The sequence below is a fragment of the Populus nigra genome, chromosome 10 (assembly GCF_951802175.1).
Source record: "Populus nigra chromosome 10, ddPopNigr1.1, whole genome shotgun sequence".
Classification (NCBI taxonomy): Eukaryota; Viridiplantae; Streptophyta; class Magnoliopsida; order Malpighiales; family Salicaceae; genus Populus; species Populus nigra.
Window position 1 is genome coordinate 15509955 of NC_084861.1, and position 16396 is coordinate 15526350.

General features: G+C 38.9%; 2 protein-coding genes across 3 annotated transcripts; both read right to left on the reverse strand.

The window, feature by feature from the left end:
• Positions 1–1583: 1583 nt before the first annotated feature.
• LOC133705798 (pleiotropic drug resistance protein 2-like) lies at positions 1584–8504 on the reverse strand. Its single transcript, XM_062131180.1, has 19 exons — positions 8101–8504; positions 7879–7999; positions 7589–7677; positions 7360–7444; positions 6948–7238; positions 5867–6858; positions 5607–5767; positions 5352–5455; positions 5083–5248; positions 4875–4997; positions 4598–4689; positions 4102–4434; positions 3681–3971; positions 3497–3580; positions 3283–3416; positions 2912–3139; positions 2432–2603; positions 2089–2343; positions 1584–1972 (listed from the first exon to the last, which is right to left on the reverse strand). Exons 1-19 carry the CDS (start codon positions 8502–8504, stop codon positions 1703–1705), a joined length of 4395 nt encoding a protein of 1464 aa, XP_061987164.1. The 3' UTR covers positions 1584–1702.
• A 2917-nt stretch (positions 8505–11421) lies between these two features.
• Positions 11422–16157, reverse strand: LOC133704677 (uncharacterized). Of its 2 annotated transcripts, XM_062129589.1 has the most exons (5): positions 15997–16157; positions 14697–15560; positions 13130–14461; positions 12251–12365; positions 11422–11908 (listed from the first exon to the last, which is right to left on the reverse strand). In XM_062129589.1, exons 2-5 carry the CDS (start codon positions 15345–15347, stop codon positions 11679–11681), a joined length of 2328 nt encoding a protein of 775 aa, XP_061985573.1. In that variant the 5' UTR covers positions 15348–15560; positions 15997–16157; the 3' UTR covers positions 11422–11678. The 2 variants fall into 2 exon arrangements, with proteins under 2 accessions (XP_061985573.1, XP_061985572.1); XM_062129588.1 differs by having other exon boundaries at positions 14697–16157.
• Between the last annotated feature and the right edge of the window lie 239 nt (positions 16158–16396).

The window sequence follows — 16396 nt, forward strand, 5'->3', positions numbered from 1 at the left end:
GTTATTAAAATAATGAGAAACAAATCTTACAAATTTAAAAGTTGAATGGGAATGAAATTGAAAAAAATAATATAATTTCATAAATTATTTCAAATAAAATAAATAATAATCAAAATAATAGAGATTAAATAAAAAATAAAAAAATTAAAAGATGAAGAAATTGAAATAATAATAATTAACATTTCATAAATTATTTCAAATAAAATAAGTAACAATAAAAAGAATGAGGACCAAATTTGATAGATAAAAAATTTCAATAAAAAAAATGATAAAGAAAAAGCAAATAGTAATTATAAAAATAAGGACTAAGGTTAATATAAAAATTAAATTTTAAGAGATGAAATTAAAAAATAAATATTCAAAACAAAATATATATAACAATCAAAATTTGAGAATTAAATTTGATATAATCAGCAAATAATGACATTTCTAAATTTTTCACAACTTTCGGAAAGTGTTTTCCGCCTAAATTTTCCAGAAAAATATTTTCCTGAAAACAAAGCTAAATTTTTCTTTGATTGAAAAATATTTTTTATTGATCAACTTTTCTAATAACAAACAAAAACATAAAAATTTAAAAAATATTTTTTCAAAAATCACTTTTCAGAAAACAATCACAGCCTAAATCTTTTCCTAGGCAGATATTACCTACTTGCATACTATACCGTGTTTCGGATTCCCAATTTCTACACCATTTGCTATAATGTACTGTGACCTATGATTTTTGTTTCTTTTCTTACGAAAACTGTGATGACTTCTGGAGTATGATACTGTGTTTGATTGGAGGTCAGAACTTGGAACCATTCCTTTTCCCAGAAAGTAAAAAAGGAAAAAAAGAAAAAGATGAGGGCCTGTTCAATTGCGGAAGACTAATTTCTCGAGTGCAACTTTGAGTTCACTGTCTCGTTTGTCTATTCATTTTTCCTTTGGCTCATCTTATTCACTCTGTTTTTTCTGTGTACTGTAAATGAACTCCACCTTGTTCCGGTGCTGTCGTTTGGTCTGTTTCACTTTACAACATTTCAAACGAAATTGGACTGAGCTTGAATGGTTTGATTCATATTTCTTTCCCTTCTCTTTCTGTTGATTCTGAGCAAGTGGCGAATCCATGAGATTTAGTGTTACCATAACTAATCCACCACTACTTGGGACTAGCCGTGTTGGATCATACCGGCTCCATCCGAGCCCAAAGAGGAGCAACTATCCAAGAGGAGTTGAACCCATGACTCGGGGTGCTGTGAGCTCCCCACCTAACCCCGGTCCTGAAAGACTTGAGCCATTCGGTGGTGCACATTCCTCTAGGATGAACGTGATAGGGTGACATGAACTTCTTTTCAGAGTTCAGGACCGTCTGGACTAGAAGTCTTGGATTTGACTTGTTAACTGATTGTTGATGTATTTTTCTCTTCCATATACTATCAAGGCGGTGTTTTCTTTATCTTTGGTTTTGAATGTCTTGGGATTCTTAGAAAGAAAACAAGAGGTCGGAAACAGAAGATGGTAGAAGGAAATTGCTGAAGAAAAAATACCCTGCATTCTGTGAAATCTTATATAGAACAATAAATTGGAACTTCCATAAATAATGGATACACAAGCCATGAAGAAATAGAATATTTAATGGAGGGAGGCAAGCAAACTACTGATAAATTTGTCCAGATTTCAGACAAGAACACAGTCTGGAAAATTCTATCAAGACTCTTGCCTATCTTCTTTGGAAATTCAAGTACTTAATTCCGTAGGCAAAGCTAAACAAGAAGAGTACAACAAAACCAATATGGGCTGCTGCAACGGCTCCTAGGAAGTCATATTCAAATCCTAAGCGTGCCTTGAGGAAGTCCTTTACTGCGACAGGACCAACTTCAGGTATCTCAATCATTTTTTTGAGGTTGCCCACCTGGGAGGTAATGAGGCCATAGATTGTCCAAGAGACTGGAGAAGCCCAGTAGTACCACCTCCACCAGAGAGGAATTTGCTGCAAAAAAAGAGTTGTCAGGTTTCAGTTTTTTCCCCTGAAAAATCAAAGACGGAAAGCATACAGTATCCTAGATGATTGGAAATAGAACTACATAAGGACTCCGTCGGTAATACCGTTCTCGGGACAAGGAAGCCAGAGAACAGGTTCCAGAAACTCAAGAAGAACGACATAACAATTGCAGCAATTTGATGGCCGGGAGTGAGAGAAACAAGCATCATCCCGTAAAGTGTGAAGTACATGAAGGCAGTGAATATGAAGAAATAGAACCACAAGAAGTTTGTAAATTCCCAGGAGAATCCAATCATGACATAGAGCAATATACTATAGACCATAGTTTGGATTGCAACATAAATTCCCTCAATGGCAACCTGCAAGGAACACGATAGGATCAGTTAGTCATTCAAGTATGTTTTCTAGTGTTCGGATGATTTACATCTAAGTTTTAGCTTATTTTACCTGAGCAAATGCATACGGCAGTTCAGAGTACATTCCAGCAGCTCTTTCACGGTAGAAGACCGTTCTTTCTATCGACACAATTGACATCACTGAGGAGGTGTTGGTGGCTCCCAGGAAAATGACTGCAGAATACATTGCTCCAAGCAAATTGAAGAGATCTTGTTGCTTGTTTCTGTTGACAAGAGTTTGCAAGTGCTTAAGATGAATTCACAAATTAACATTCACAGAAATTACTTTCTTAGTACCTATCCATTGAAAATATGGCTCCAACAGTGGGTGGTAATTTTGCAACAAGAAAAACTGGTCAATAATCCTTCCCTAACTGTGCAGAATACTTCAACATGACTAGCTGTCTGCAACTTTATGGTGTTTTCACAGTAAGCTTTAACTTTTCTTTTCCCTTTAAGGTTTTAATTTTTTTTCGTTACCTGTCATCAATGAGAATTGATAATAAAAGAGAATCAGATATTGCACACTTACATCTTTTGCCCTTGGTTCCAGAAAATAAGTCCAAATATAAGACCGATAGTCAATGTCATGAAAAACCGCATAGCGTTATATCTTGGGTTCTTCCAGTACGACCATTTCTGTTTCAAGAAGCATGCCTTGCATTGTGTAAAGAAGTCCTGCGAGTATTGTGTCGGGAAGTAAAGGTCCTTAGATCCTGGTTCTGGTTTGCTTAGCTCTTCAATTAATTCCTGATTTGACCTGTTTCATAAAGGAGATAAATTATAAGCAATGACCATAGTTGAAACTAGTTACATGGTAGGATGAGGGGAAAAAAACAAAAAACAAAGAGGCACGGATAGCAGGAAAGCAAGAGTAGGTAGTCTGGAGTCCGAGATCCTTACTGGTAGAGTTCAGACTGAGCATAAATTTCTGCAAAGTCTACTTTGAGTTGAGCTTCGACTGCAGTTGAACTGATCTCCAGCATCCATGTAGCAGGATTATAACCATCTTTGATCTTAGGAACCCCTGGTACAGCCTGAAAGATGTTGTAGATATTAAGTTGAGAAATTATTAGAGAACTTGTGAGAGATTTAACATTTGAGAAGCAATACTCACTTCAAAGAATTCTATGAGCTTGTGAGACTCATGACCGAGGGATCCTGCATAAATGACTTGTCCTCCTCTCTTCATCAGAAGTAGCTTCAGAAGAGAAAGGGACAAAAATTTAAGAAGAAGCATGATGCAACAAAACAACAGGATTTAGACATTGGATGACCAAAAAATACAGAAATTGAAATACCTCATCAAAAGCTTCAAAAATATCTATGCTTGGTTGGTGAATTGTGCAGACTACAGTTCGGCCTGTATCCACTGTATTTCTCACTGTACGCATAACAATTGCAGCAGCTCTAGCATCAAGGCCTGATGTTGGTTCATCCATGAAAATAATGGATGGATTAGCAACTAATTCTACTGCTATAGTGAGTCGCTTTCTCTGCTCAGTCGACAAACCATCTATCCCTGGAAGTCCTACCATAGAATTCCTAAGTGTGTTCAGCTCAACCAAATCCATGACTTCCTCAACAAACATCTGTAGCACAAAAGATAAAAACCTGGTGATCAATATCTATTGAGGATGAAGAAATAGCCATTTGCATCAGATCTAAATCAAATAGTTAATAATATGAAAAAAATGTGATTTTCATGAAGAAAAAGCATGCCTTTCTTGTATCCTCATTAATTTCCTTGGCGAGACGCAACCAAGCAGAGTACAGGAGTGATTCGTATACAGTAACATATGGAGAATGGATATCATTCTGCTCACAGTAACCGCTAACCCGAGCAAAAGTTTCCTGCTTCTTTGGATAACCAGAAATGCTGATACCTCCTTCAATGTACCCTCCAGTTTTCCGACCTGCTAGAACATCCATCAAAGTGGTTTTTCCAGCACCACTCACCCCAACCAACGCTGTTAGAACACCAGGTCTGAAAGCACCACTAACATCTCGTAACAGCTGGAGGCGATCCTCTTCGATTCCTTGCATTTTCATTTCCTGACAAAAAATCAGAGTTTTCGTTATTATCAATAAAAGTTCAGTCTACTGGCCTTATGAATCTCTCAATAAAAATTAAATGGATATTTGTTTATGTTCATTCAATAATCTTTATATTTTCTTTTGTGATTTATAGTAAAAAAATGAATACAAGAATACTTACTGCAGGCATATCGACATAGTAATTAACATGATTAAATGCAAGTGGCAACGGCTGAAAGGGCAACACCATTCCGCGTTGCTTAGGTGCTTTCTCTGCAGCAGCAAATGATGAGCACAAAAACGATTAAGATAGCAGTTTTTCCACATCGTGATTGATTAGAAATCTTTTCTTTAACATGACCATATTGAAGTTAGGCATTAATAGTAAACTGATGCGTCAAGCGTGATTGATTAGAAATCTTTTCTTTAACATGACCATATGGAATAAAGATGTGAACCTTCAGTGAATTGGGAAGCAGATGCTGGAGTCATTTCTATGGCCTTAATATTTTGCTTTCCAGTGGAGGATGACTTCTTAGTCTCATCCTCATCCAGAATAATGGATTTAGAGTCTCCCAAAGCTGCATTGATTTCCAACAATTTATCAAATTCAATATTAACCTTACATAGCTGAAAGGAAGATCAATAACAGAGTCGATGGCTTACGATCCAAATAAGTCAGTGCCGCTACGAAAAGGACATTAAAAAGCATAGCAAATCCAAGAAGTGCCCCAACAGAAATCCAATACCAATATTCTTCCATAAACATGCCTCTCATTTTGAGAAGAACCTTTCCAACTGTGGGTTCAGAAAATGCTTTGTCCTGATTTGGCTGCAGCAGGGAAAGGCCACTTTAGTTCAGATGGCCAAGAAACAAGGTATTATGGAACATTAAAAGATATGATAAACTATAAAACATTATTAAGAATTCTTACAACACTCCATCTATCGTCAAGAAATTCGTTCAGGACTATGGCGTTCTGCCCATACATCATGGGAGAAATATAGTAGCCCCAGATCATCCAGGGTCCAATATCATCTGCAAAAGTCTCAGAACAATTTAGTATCTTTAACAATTACTCACCAGTCAACAGCACAGGCTACTAGTAGAAATAGGAATTGTACAAAGATTCCCTTCCTTCAGCAGTAAGAAGTGTGTCAGTGTTATTAACAAAAGGTAAAATATTTACCTTTGGAGACGATGAATCCACCGAGGACAAAAACCACAAGCAATGTAAAGGTGCCAAGGGTGCTTGACACAACTTCTGTTCTTCCAACTGCAGCAATGAAACGGAAGAGAGAGAGAGCCATCTGATGCACACTGAAGAATGCTAGAAATTGTTTGAAAAACCTGAACATTTTACAATATGCGTTAATGAACATACTCATCACATTAGAAAGCTAAACTACACAGCCAAAATCATTGAAGAACAGTAATCCATCCACATACCTGCTAGCAGCAGGAGCAAAACCAATGGTGTAATATGTGAGCAAGATCCATATCCCAGACTCCAACAAGGAGACAGGGATCCTCAGCAGATATATTGGTAATGCAAAAGCCCATGCTGGATAGAATTTGAAATCCCTTTGTTTGAAAAATACAGGAAGCCGAGTCATAGTCATCGCCATCTCTGCCATCCCATTGAACATTACGTTAATGAGACTAAAGAACAGCGCACCGTAATATTTTCCTCCACCTTCCACAGTGCCAACTGTCATTTCAGTTCTTAAGAACACTGTCATGGCAATGAGTGCCATGATAGTGATCTGGGTTGTCTTGAAAATATAGATAAAAGAGCTGCGCTTCATCAATAACCACTCTCTTGAAAAGCATGCCTTAAAGAGTTCCATATTAGAGATTCCATATTTATCTTTCACTAGTGCAGCCGGATGGGCAGTAGATTTATCATACGGAATTCTAAGTTGTTCAGAGACTCTTTGGCCTGTGCGGAAAGACTTGAAGCAGTTCACAAGCTCAAGTGTCGATACATATCGATAAGTTTCATGCCTTTTGCTCCAGTACTGCTCTTGGTCTTTCTTTGATGTTACCTCTTGCAAGAAATCTGCAACTCCTTTTCTTTCTGGGCACTTGAAACCAACACTTTCGAAGAATTCAAGTACTTCTTCACGTGGACCTTGGTAAACAATCTGACCTTCTGAGAGTAAAATAATGTCATCGAAAAGGTCATACGTCTCAGGTGCAGGTTGTAGAAGAGAAATTATCATGGTGACATCCAGGATGTGAACCATTTGCCTCATAAATTTGACAATTTGGTAAGTTGTTGAACTGTCCAAACCAGTTGATATTTCATCCATGAAAAGAGCTTTTGCTGGTCCAACCAACATCTCTCCTGTAGTAACACGCTTCTTTTGACCGCCGGATATACCTCTTCTCATGTCATCTCCCACCGTGATATCAGCACAGATATCCATTCCAAGAATCTGTTGCAGTAAAACTTAATCAGTAAACCTCCGGGCTGCTGAATTATATAAGAAATGGTAGACAGTAACTGCGAAGGAAGGCAACAAACCTTGAGAACATAGTCTGTAACTAGACTAGCTTCCTGGCCTTCCATAGCTATCGCTTTCATGAATGCATCTATCTCAGGATCTGGTTTTATCCCAGCTTCCTTTTCTCTTCTCAACAACTCTGCCAACAACTCATATCTGGCTCCAACACCCAAACAGCGCCCTGAAAAATCCAGTGTCTCTCTGACTGTCATCTCACCGTGATGAAGGTCATGCTGGCTTATATAAGCACATGTTCTCTGAGGAACAAACTCATGCAATTCATGTCCACAGTAGGTGACTTTTCCAGATACCTGAAGACCACCAAGTTACACATGATTAAGCCAGAGATTTGGAAATAAAAAATCTTACTCTGATAATTCATTCAGAATTGCTAACACATGTAAGAGACTAGAAATGGAAGCAGAAACACACCCTGAGCTCCTTGTCCCTCTTTCCTGAAAGTGCCTGTAGCAATGTAGTTTTGCCTGACCCTGGAGGTCCTAGAAGCAGGGTCATCCTGAGGAAACAAGAATTAACACAAACCTAATGAATAATCTACAAACTTCAAGGCCTTAAGGCAAACGTTTTCAAGAATCAACTAGTTCAAGCTATTTCAACACAGCTGCAATACATTGAATACTGTAAAATCACTTAGGTGTACCTCATTGGTTCCACTATTCCGCTCACATCATGGAGAATGTTGACTACTCTTTTCTTAGACGGGAAAAGCCTAAAAAAACCCAGAAGTCCCTGATCGCCACGAAAGATTCAAAAGAAAAGCATCAATCAGAACAAGATATAGTGGCTTATAATTAAATATGATGTAGTAAGTGCACATATAGCATATTGAATTCAATCTTCTCTCTTCAGAATTTTTTTTGCTGCAAGCTATACGTGGTCAAATTGAAATAAGTTGTCTGCAGAAATGATTAAAATGACAAAAGGAACTACCTCTATTTTGTTCACAGCAACATTCACTAGAGTTGGAAGTGCCCTGGTTCCAACATATGCATCTCCTTCGACAGACAAATGCTCGAACCGGACTTCAATCTTGGGAGTGACAATTCCCACCCTGTTTAAACAAGTCAACGTTTTTAATAAAAGAGAGGTTGTTTATGCACATTTAGGAAAAATCATAAACAAGAGTAGGCATCGAGGAAGAAAGAGTCTGACCTATCAGTCCTTTCCCTCAGCTTACGAAGAAATATCTCATTGTCCTCTTCAGCAACCTTGAGTATACTCTCTATGAGCTGCTTCCTGCCGTGAACATCTAGATTGGCAACATCAACCTCTTCATAGCGAACACTTCCACTATCCCTAACCTGTTTGAGCATTCCTTTTCTCAACCGATCATATGTAGGCAGTCTCTCGATTGCAGCCCATTTAAGCTCCTCTTCATCTTCCTCTCTCCCACTCTTTTGAAACATATCTCCTTGATTCACCCACACCTCGCGAATACTCGCTGAGGCCCAATTTCTTTTACTTGCTGATGATAAACTCCTCATGCTCGGAGACCTTGTGCTCAGCGACCTCATTGACCTTGCAAGGTCATGTCTACCAGCAAAAGCCTCAACCATGGTTTACTAACCTGTATTCTCAAGCTATAAAAAACACCAAGACCTTTGAACTATGCCAACTTTGTTATGGTGCAAGATGAACTTGCAAGGACTTAAACATGTGAGATTTTCAAGACTTGTAAGTCCTGAATCAAACCACTTTAACAATGTTTTGGTTATATTTGGAAATGGTGATGAGTTGATTGTGGAGGGCACAGTTTATATAGGTGAAGAAGGTCACAAGAAAAGGCAAGATGACGACAGAGAAGAGTATTATTAGAGAGTTGTCAGAAAATGAAAGCTTTTGCACAAAGGTATCTACAATTTTGTCAAGAAAAAGAAGGATTGGATTACACATATTTTTCTATTCTATGTCGTTGTGTCCGAGGAAACTAAGACAGGTTCTTGGTCTTCCGACGACAATGACAGATACCTTTGTTTGTCTTCAAGTCCCATTACCAGTAACTTGGTGCCCTCTTACGTTACAGCTAGAATTCCAAAAGGATAAGCATATCCTCAAACTCTGCAATTGCTTATTACTAAAATTACTCTTATGTACTTTGTTTGTCTGAATCTCAGCCATTAGCATTAATACAAAGGAAGAATCTCTAAACAGTGAAGGATACGAGCAATATGAGAAATAAAAGGAATCCTCGACCCGCAACGCAACAGGTAGAGAAGGATTTATTCAATCACATAGTTTAGGCGTACAGAATCCATTCTTTCAACGCATAGATTTTCTGAGAAAAATATTTGGTAAAATTAACAAACTCTTTCTATTGAGCATAATCAGACCAAAAACTCAACGTCATCCAATGCTTTTCTGTCTTGCTTCATGTATTTAGGATCCTAATCCACTTAACCAGTTCAAATCGCATGGATTGTAAGAGAGTAATTCTCAAATTCTAAAGAATTACCCCTTCTTACCAAAACTTTGGCTTCATCAACTAGAAATCTTCACAAAAGTCAATCACCTAAAGGCCGGCTGAGAATATAAAATCCAACCTCCCGGAAACAAAAAACAAGTCACAAACCCCACAGTTACAACCTACCCCATAAAATGGTTACTTGGCAACGTCATGTCAATCTAACTATTTAGGGTTTGTAGCTTTCAAAATGTAATCCAGTTACCCTTGTAACCTTAACCAGTCTTGCTCCTGAGGCCTGAATACTCATCCCATGTCGTTGTGGCAATGGATAAGAACAACATGGGCCAAACATCAGATCGTAAGCAGTTCTTTATAGTCATAAAACGAAGACCTGGCTGGTCTAGGAGAATTGACGATAAAAGAGACAAAACAAAAGCCATTAGAGAGTCCTGGTCGTTAGTCCAACCAGCATGGAACATGATGTCAAATACACTTTGTATGGTCAAGCACGTATTAGATCCTAGATCAATCAAGGATGTTGAACCTAATCCCTGTCGTTTTGAAAGAAAATCAAATCCTCCATAAAGGGCTACAAGCAGCTCGTCCAATAAACCTTGGCCTTTGAAGGGTTTTGTTAGATTACGGAATTTATAAGCACTTTGCATTTCACGTTATTAAATTTAAAATTTGAAGTTCTCTCAATGCATTACACTTGTGTAATGCTTATCCAATAATAATAATGATAAAAAATAAGAAATTAAAAAACACAAGCAGGTGGTTTCTAAGGCAGAAACTTTACTAGGCCCGTTAAAAAGCTACAGACAAACACTCACATCATGAACTGTTCGCTAAAAGGCCCATGAGAAAGAGCACATTGTGACCACGTTGTCCCTGCTTAATCTTCCGTCTGATCTTTTTTTTTTCCTTCAAGAACCTTAATTTTATCTCGCAACTGATCGGGAATTGAACCAGCTTCGATCTATGCTCAGTCCTTTCCGGCCAATATCAGATTCCAGCAAATGGGGGGGGGGGGGGGGGGGGGCGCAACTGATCGGGAATTGAACCAGCTTCGATCTATGCTCAGTCCTTTAAGCTCCAGCCAATATCAGATTCCAGCCGGGGGGGGGGGGGGGGGGGGCGAGCTCCTTGTAGAACAGGAACAAAACAAGTTATCAATAAACACCGGCCAGCATCAATAACCACGTGATCCGAGAGTGAAATCCGTCGGCATCATCAATAAATATGTCCCGGTTGCGGTTTGTTCCATAATTGAATAGCCCAAGATCCAAAAGACCTCCTAAAATACATCAAGCATCATTAAGGGGGCAGGACTCCCACTTATAACAGCCGGGAAGAGTGGCTCCCTCCCTAGCTGAAACATTGACAGCTCGGGAGTCCATAATCCGTGTGCATCATCAATTAGTGACCGGGGATTAAAAACAGCGGTGCACAAGCCCTGAAGCCAAGCCAGGTGGATGATGTTTCGAAGAGACCCGATAAACGTTGAGCCAAAACATCAAATGGGACAGACAAGATACAAGCGTATAGAAGTTACTGTTACAGCCCTTTTCTTTAACATATACAAGGCTAATAACCCTGTATAAGCAGCAACAGCACCAAGCACTGAAAGACGAAGGTGAAAAAACATAAGGGGTCACTATACCCTTGGCCTCCAGTCTATAATTTGTGTTCAATATCTTTCTAGGATTAAAGCTCATTAACAATTCCATACCAACCAATCAGGGAAAGAAATTATAGAATTGCTTAGCTTTACAGTTCAACCGGCTAGATAAGCTTTCCCGAGACTGATTTGACTCTAACATAAACCAGGCTGCCACAGCCCTCCATTGCAGACCAACACAATTAACAGTATTCTGGAAGCTACTGTTAAAGGTTGCTCAAGCTGAGAAGAGAGACCCGCAAATAACCACAAAGTATCATATTGATCAAGCTGAGAAGAGATGCCCACCTGACAAAATGTAAGCAAAACATACATCTCTATGGAGTGATCAGGATAATGAATCATGCACGTTCCTTGCCCAACACGCCAAGAGAATGAGATTCTACAGTAGGGTAAATCTTTTCCCGATAAATTTTCATTTTTTCCCAAATTTTTTTTCCAAGGACATCAAACAAAGTGCCTTGTGAAAACATTTGGTGTGAGGTTTTACTAATACAGAATGTACATTCAATCAAATCTATACAAAATTACAATACCTAGCATTGTCCTCCAAAGGCATCAAAAACACCCATGGGATGTAATCCTTCCGGCAGTAATTATTGGTCCAACTCAATTAGTGGTAGCAACAGGGATACCCATTACCAATCAATCGCAAAAGTGAGTGACAGCGACATCTGTTGAGCTGGCAGCAAGAGCAGCTTCAGCAATTTTAAGCGCCATTGCAGCTTTGAAGGTTGCCAAATCTGCATTCTTCATGAGCAACTGTGCCTTTTGACGCTTGAGCATGGCGGCTTCTACAGATCTTTTCACTGAATTTCTGGCTTCTTCAACTTTATGCAAGGCTCTATGCAAAGCATCTTTTTCAGCTGCCATTGCTGTATGGCAATAGAATTAGAGGACATAAAAGCTAATCTGTGATAAATGACAGTGAAGTGAGCAGTGAAAAAGACAAGACTGTAGATAATGAGCAGACGTGATCACAATAAAACACTATTAAAAAACAGAATGAACCAGATAATAGACTACAGTACTGGACAGGACAAGAATCAGTAGGATCCATCATTAAAATAGCCATTCTTCAAACTCCCGGGTATCATTGGGTATGAAACTTCACAACACATAATACATACTTGACTAAGTAATATAGCAGAGTTAAAAGATCTGTTGACTACGTTGTACTTATCATAAAAAGATTCTGAAGTAAAACAGACAAATACCTTGCAATAGACTTGGTTGCTTGCCTCTTCCAAACTGACTGGGAGGTCGTTTGAATGACCTTCTCTTACGCAGTACAGGTTTTGGAATCAGTGGGGTTTTCTTTGCTTGATGTCCCTGTTAACAAGAATCATCAATTTGATCAGATTAGCCAATATAATCATTATCAGTCTCAATTAGCACACATGTAAACCACCACGTGATGAATGGGAAAAGAATGGCAAGAGAACAGGGTAAAATTAAAAAAAAATGACATGGAATTTAAAGATCAATCTAAATGACAAACAACCATCGAGAATTTCGTAGTAATTACAACTTACCACACTGGGAAATTTAACTGTACACAAACAGGTGGTTCAGCTTCATGTACCCCCATCAAAGTCAATGGATTACTAATAGCAAGAGAAGGCAGAAAATGTGCGACAACTTTTGATCATTGAGATGGCTTGTCACTTGCTTGTGGAAACACAATCTTAATTTGAAATAATTTATTTTACCATTTTTTCTTTCTTCTTTCACCCAAATAATGAATACTATTGCTAAATGGATATCTTGTCAACCTATTGGCAAGGCAATTGATGCCACAGGCAAGGGAAATCGCACAGAGCTTTTTACTCATCAATGTTTCCCTACTCTGGTTATTATTTTGGAAAATTTTCTTATAGTCACCCCATCCATTGAAACCAGAAGCGAACAATAGCAAAGCACAAAACGCACAAGAAATTTCTTTAAAACTCCTCAATATCAACATGATGCAAAATTATACTTCAAATATATTATTGAGATACAAAATAATAGAATGGTCAATTCAAACTGAAAAAGTCGTAGACTACTGTTATGCTGCTACAGAACAGAAATCTGTGAGACATCAAAGCATTTACCTGAAAAACCCGAAGCAGTGGTGATCGTTTCTGCTTCCGTTTTTTCATCCAGTAACCATACACAGCTTTAGCCAATTCCCTTCTACCAAAATCCTTACAATATTTCGCTGCTGCACTCTCATCAGTGAAGTCATCTGGATCACAGAAATATGACTTCTCAAGGGCATCGATCATCAACTCAAAGTTATCCTCCGAAAGATGATCAGATTCTGCTAAAAACTCTTTATTATACTTCTTAAGCCATTCCTCATCTTCAGAATCCATGTCATAACTTGCCGTGCTCCTTGACAAAGCTCTAGCTACCTCATCATTATTAGAAGAGATGTATGCATATGGTCTAGAAAAGGGAGCACTCCCACAACCATCATTGTCTAACACTCCCCTTACTCCAGGGACAGGTATGGCCTTTGAAACAGAAGCAGGAACATTGCGATCAGAGCATTCCTTGTACAATTCCTTGAAAATGAACCAGTCCTGTCTGTTTGGGAATTCTAGTTTCCAGTTGTCATCCCCATTCCAAATTATATCATGAGTGAAACGGTTCGAAACACAAGTCCTCATAATTTTCTGAGCCAGGTGAGAGTATCGAGTTAACCCATTTTTCTTAACCACAAGCACCCACTCCTTTGAATCAGTAAATTCTAACATGACAGTGGCCCCTTCTATCCTATAACATCTGTCTGTTTCAGTAATCAGTATATTTGCAGAGCAGCTAGATAGGTTCAAGCCCTTCTTTACTCCAACTGCAGCATAATTCAGTTCTTTGATGCTTGCTGCAGGGCTACTTTGAATTGACCTTCTAAACTTTTCCGTAGACACAACAGAGGAGAAAGGGATGCCAATTTTCCTACTACTAATTAAATCAGAAACTAGAGCACCATTAGCTTTGTGCAAGCCACCTATGGAAGAATTTCTAGGTCTCCCTCTCCTGAGTGAGCTCCTCCTTTTCTGAATACCACGGGAATTTAATCCATTTCTGTGCTGGGTGTTTCGACCAGTCAACTTGGAAGCTCTAACAGATGGATGTAACACCACCCTACACCCATAACTATCAGTTTTGGGCACAACTGTAATTTTCTGAGTGAAATCAGTCTTTGTGGACGTGCATGATTGATCTCCTTTACTTTCACTCATCATTTCATCATCATCATCATCATCCCCATCCACCGAGTTATTTACAGGTATAAGAGACAGACATCTAAACTTAACAAACAAACTGAGATGCATGAACGCAAAACATGAAGGGATTGCAGAAAAATCCACAGAAAACATCGGCCGAAGCTGCCTAGTCTCGAAAAACTTGCAAATTCCAATTCTATCAGATGGAAGGTCCTGAGCGGAAAAAAAAAAAAAAAAACAGGGAGAGAGAGCAATGTCAGGGGTATCTATAAATCGCATATCATCTAAATCTTAAATACTGATCAAAACCCAACTTTAAAAATTTGAGATAATCTAAAAAAAACTAGGCTAGAAGTCACTTATATGAAGCTGGAAACAACATAATTCCGAAACCAACTAAAAAACTAAGACAGAAGACATCCATAATATAAGAAGAACCAATACTAACCCGCACAAAATGTAGTCCATTTGAGGCAAAAACACTGCTAATTGGATCCGACAAGAGAAAATCAGCAAGCTCAGAAAGACTCAAACTGACTCTCATGGCATGCCCCAAAACTGAACTCAAAAAACAAGACAACCAACCATTACTACTACTACAACCCTCAACTAAGGCGACAAGCTGAGGAGTACACACAAGACTCTCCAGGTTCTCACTGCCCTTCCTCCTTCGCTGCCTACGTGAAAACTGAATCCCAAACTTTTTATCCTCGGGGTTTTCGCTCTTCTCACCACCAAGTCTCTTCCTTTTCCTACTATAAACAATCCCAAATTTCTCCTTCTCACTCTTTACCCTCTTAATTTTCTTTGGAGCTGCAATGGCAATGACAATACCTCGATCTTTTTTCAGTTTAACATCATGGGTCCACCCATTATTCTCCTTGTACTTAAGATTACTACTGCTATTTTGATTCTTGATATGGTTGTTGGTGTTCTTGATTATTGTCTGATACAACTCGTCTCCATCACTGCTTCTCCTGAGCTTTCCATCACCGGATTCTGGCCATAAACGCCGCCCAGACCGCAGAACCCGGGCTCCATCGACACCTTTAACCACGCTAAACACCCTCGTCGTCCTTCGCAACCCCACCGACGGCATCCTCGCCGCCCAGACCCGTTCAGACCCACCCGAGACTTCTCGCTCCTCGACTCACCGAGTCAACTAACCAAAGAGTCACCAAATTCACTCACTACCCTACTGGTAAAGAGACTCGGTTCTCCCTGCCACGTGGTTCACAGTCCAAATAAAGCGGGGGGAGGAACTAAAACTGTCATGGACGCTCCACGAGTTCAGATCTATGAAAACGACTCACTGAGCCATCAAAAGAAACTGGGTTAACTCGGAATCAAACCCACGCACATAAGCAATCGACACACACTATGGTCTAAAAAAACAATATCGTAACCACACAATTTTTTTTTAAAAAAAACCCGCTAAAGATACAGAACCTAGTCGATTAAGATTCCTAAAACATAAAAAAACAAAAAACAAAATCCAACAACTTGTTTACAAGCACTGAGAAAATCTTAAAAAAAAAAAAAAGATCTGGGTTGAGAGAAAAGATGGTTTTTCTTTAAAAAAACTGAATTTTTCTTGAAAAAAAAAAAAACTAAAAGAGACGTTTGCAAGAAAGAGGGAGGGAGGGAGTGTGTTTGTGTGTGTTTCTGTCTATCTTATCGTGGGGGCTGGCTAGGGTTTATGACAGAGAGAGATAGAAACATAAGGGGAAACCGAATCGCCGACTTACCATCACCGTTGGATTAAAAGATGGATGGTGGAGATTTGTTTTAAGGATCCGGACTGTTTGGTTCGAATCATTCAATGGGTTCAAGGATAGAGAGAGAGAGAGAGAGAGAGAGAGGAGTTTTAAAGCGGTGAGGATATTTTGGGATTCATGGGTGGGTGAAATGACTATAATGTCCTTGCTGAAGTTTTGGGTTTGAGAGGGAACGTGAGAGATGAAAGTACTGGAGAAAGGATTTTTGGGGTTTTCAAAGGGGGTGGGAGGTAAATAGCGGCGAGGAACGCTCCGATGAATTTGGAAGGGGGAGGTTTTAGCGTTGTAAATCTTGAGCATTTTCGGTACTGAGATGGCTATTGATTTTTAATATATTAAAATAATATATTTTTTATTTTTTGAAAAATTT

Coding starts and splice junctions, on each gene's coding strand:
- LOC133705798 (XM_062131180.1), bottom strand. CDS start 8,504: ATGGTTGAGGCTTTTGCTGGTAGACATGACCTTGCAAGGTCAATGAGG. Junction 5,456..5,606: donor TGGATTCATCGTCTCCAAAG/GTAAATATTTTA, acceptor AGACTTTTGCAG/ATGATATTGGACCCTGGATG. Junction 4,435..4,597: donor ACTATGTCGATATGCCTGCA/GTAAGTATTCTT, acceptor ATTTTTTGTCAG/GAAATGAAAATGCAAGGAAT.
- LOC133704677 (XM_062129589.1), bottom strand. CDS start 15,347: ATGCCGTCGGTGGGGTTGCGAAGGACGACGAGGGTGTTTAGCGTGGTT. Junction 12,366..13,129: donor CACTGCTTCGGGTTTTTCAG/GTAAATGCTTTG, acceptor TCTTGTTAACAG/GGACATCAAGCAAAGAAAAC. Junction 11,909..12,250: donor GCAACCAAGTCTATTGCAAG/GTATTTGTCTGT, acceptor ATTGCCATACAG/CAATGGCAGCTGAAAAAGAT.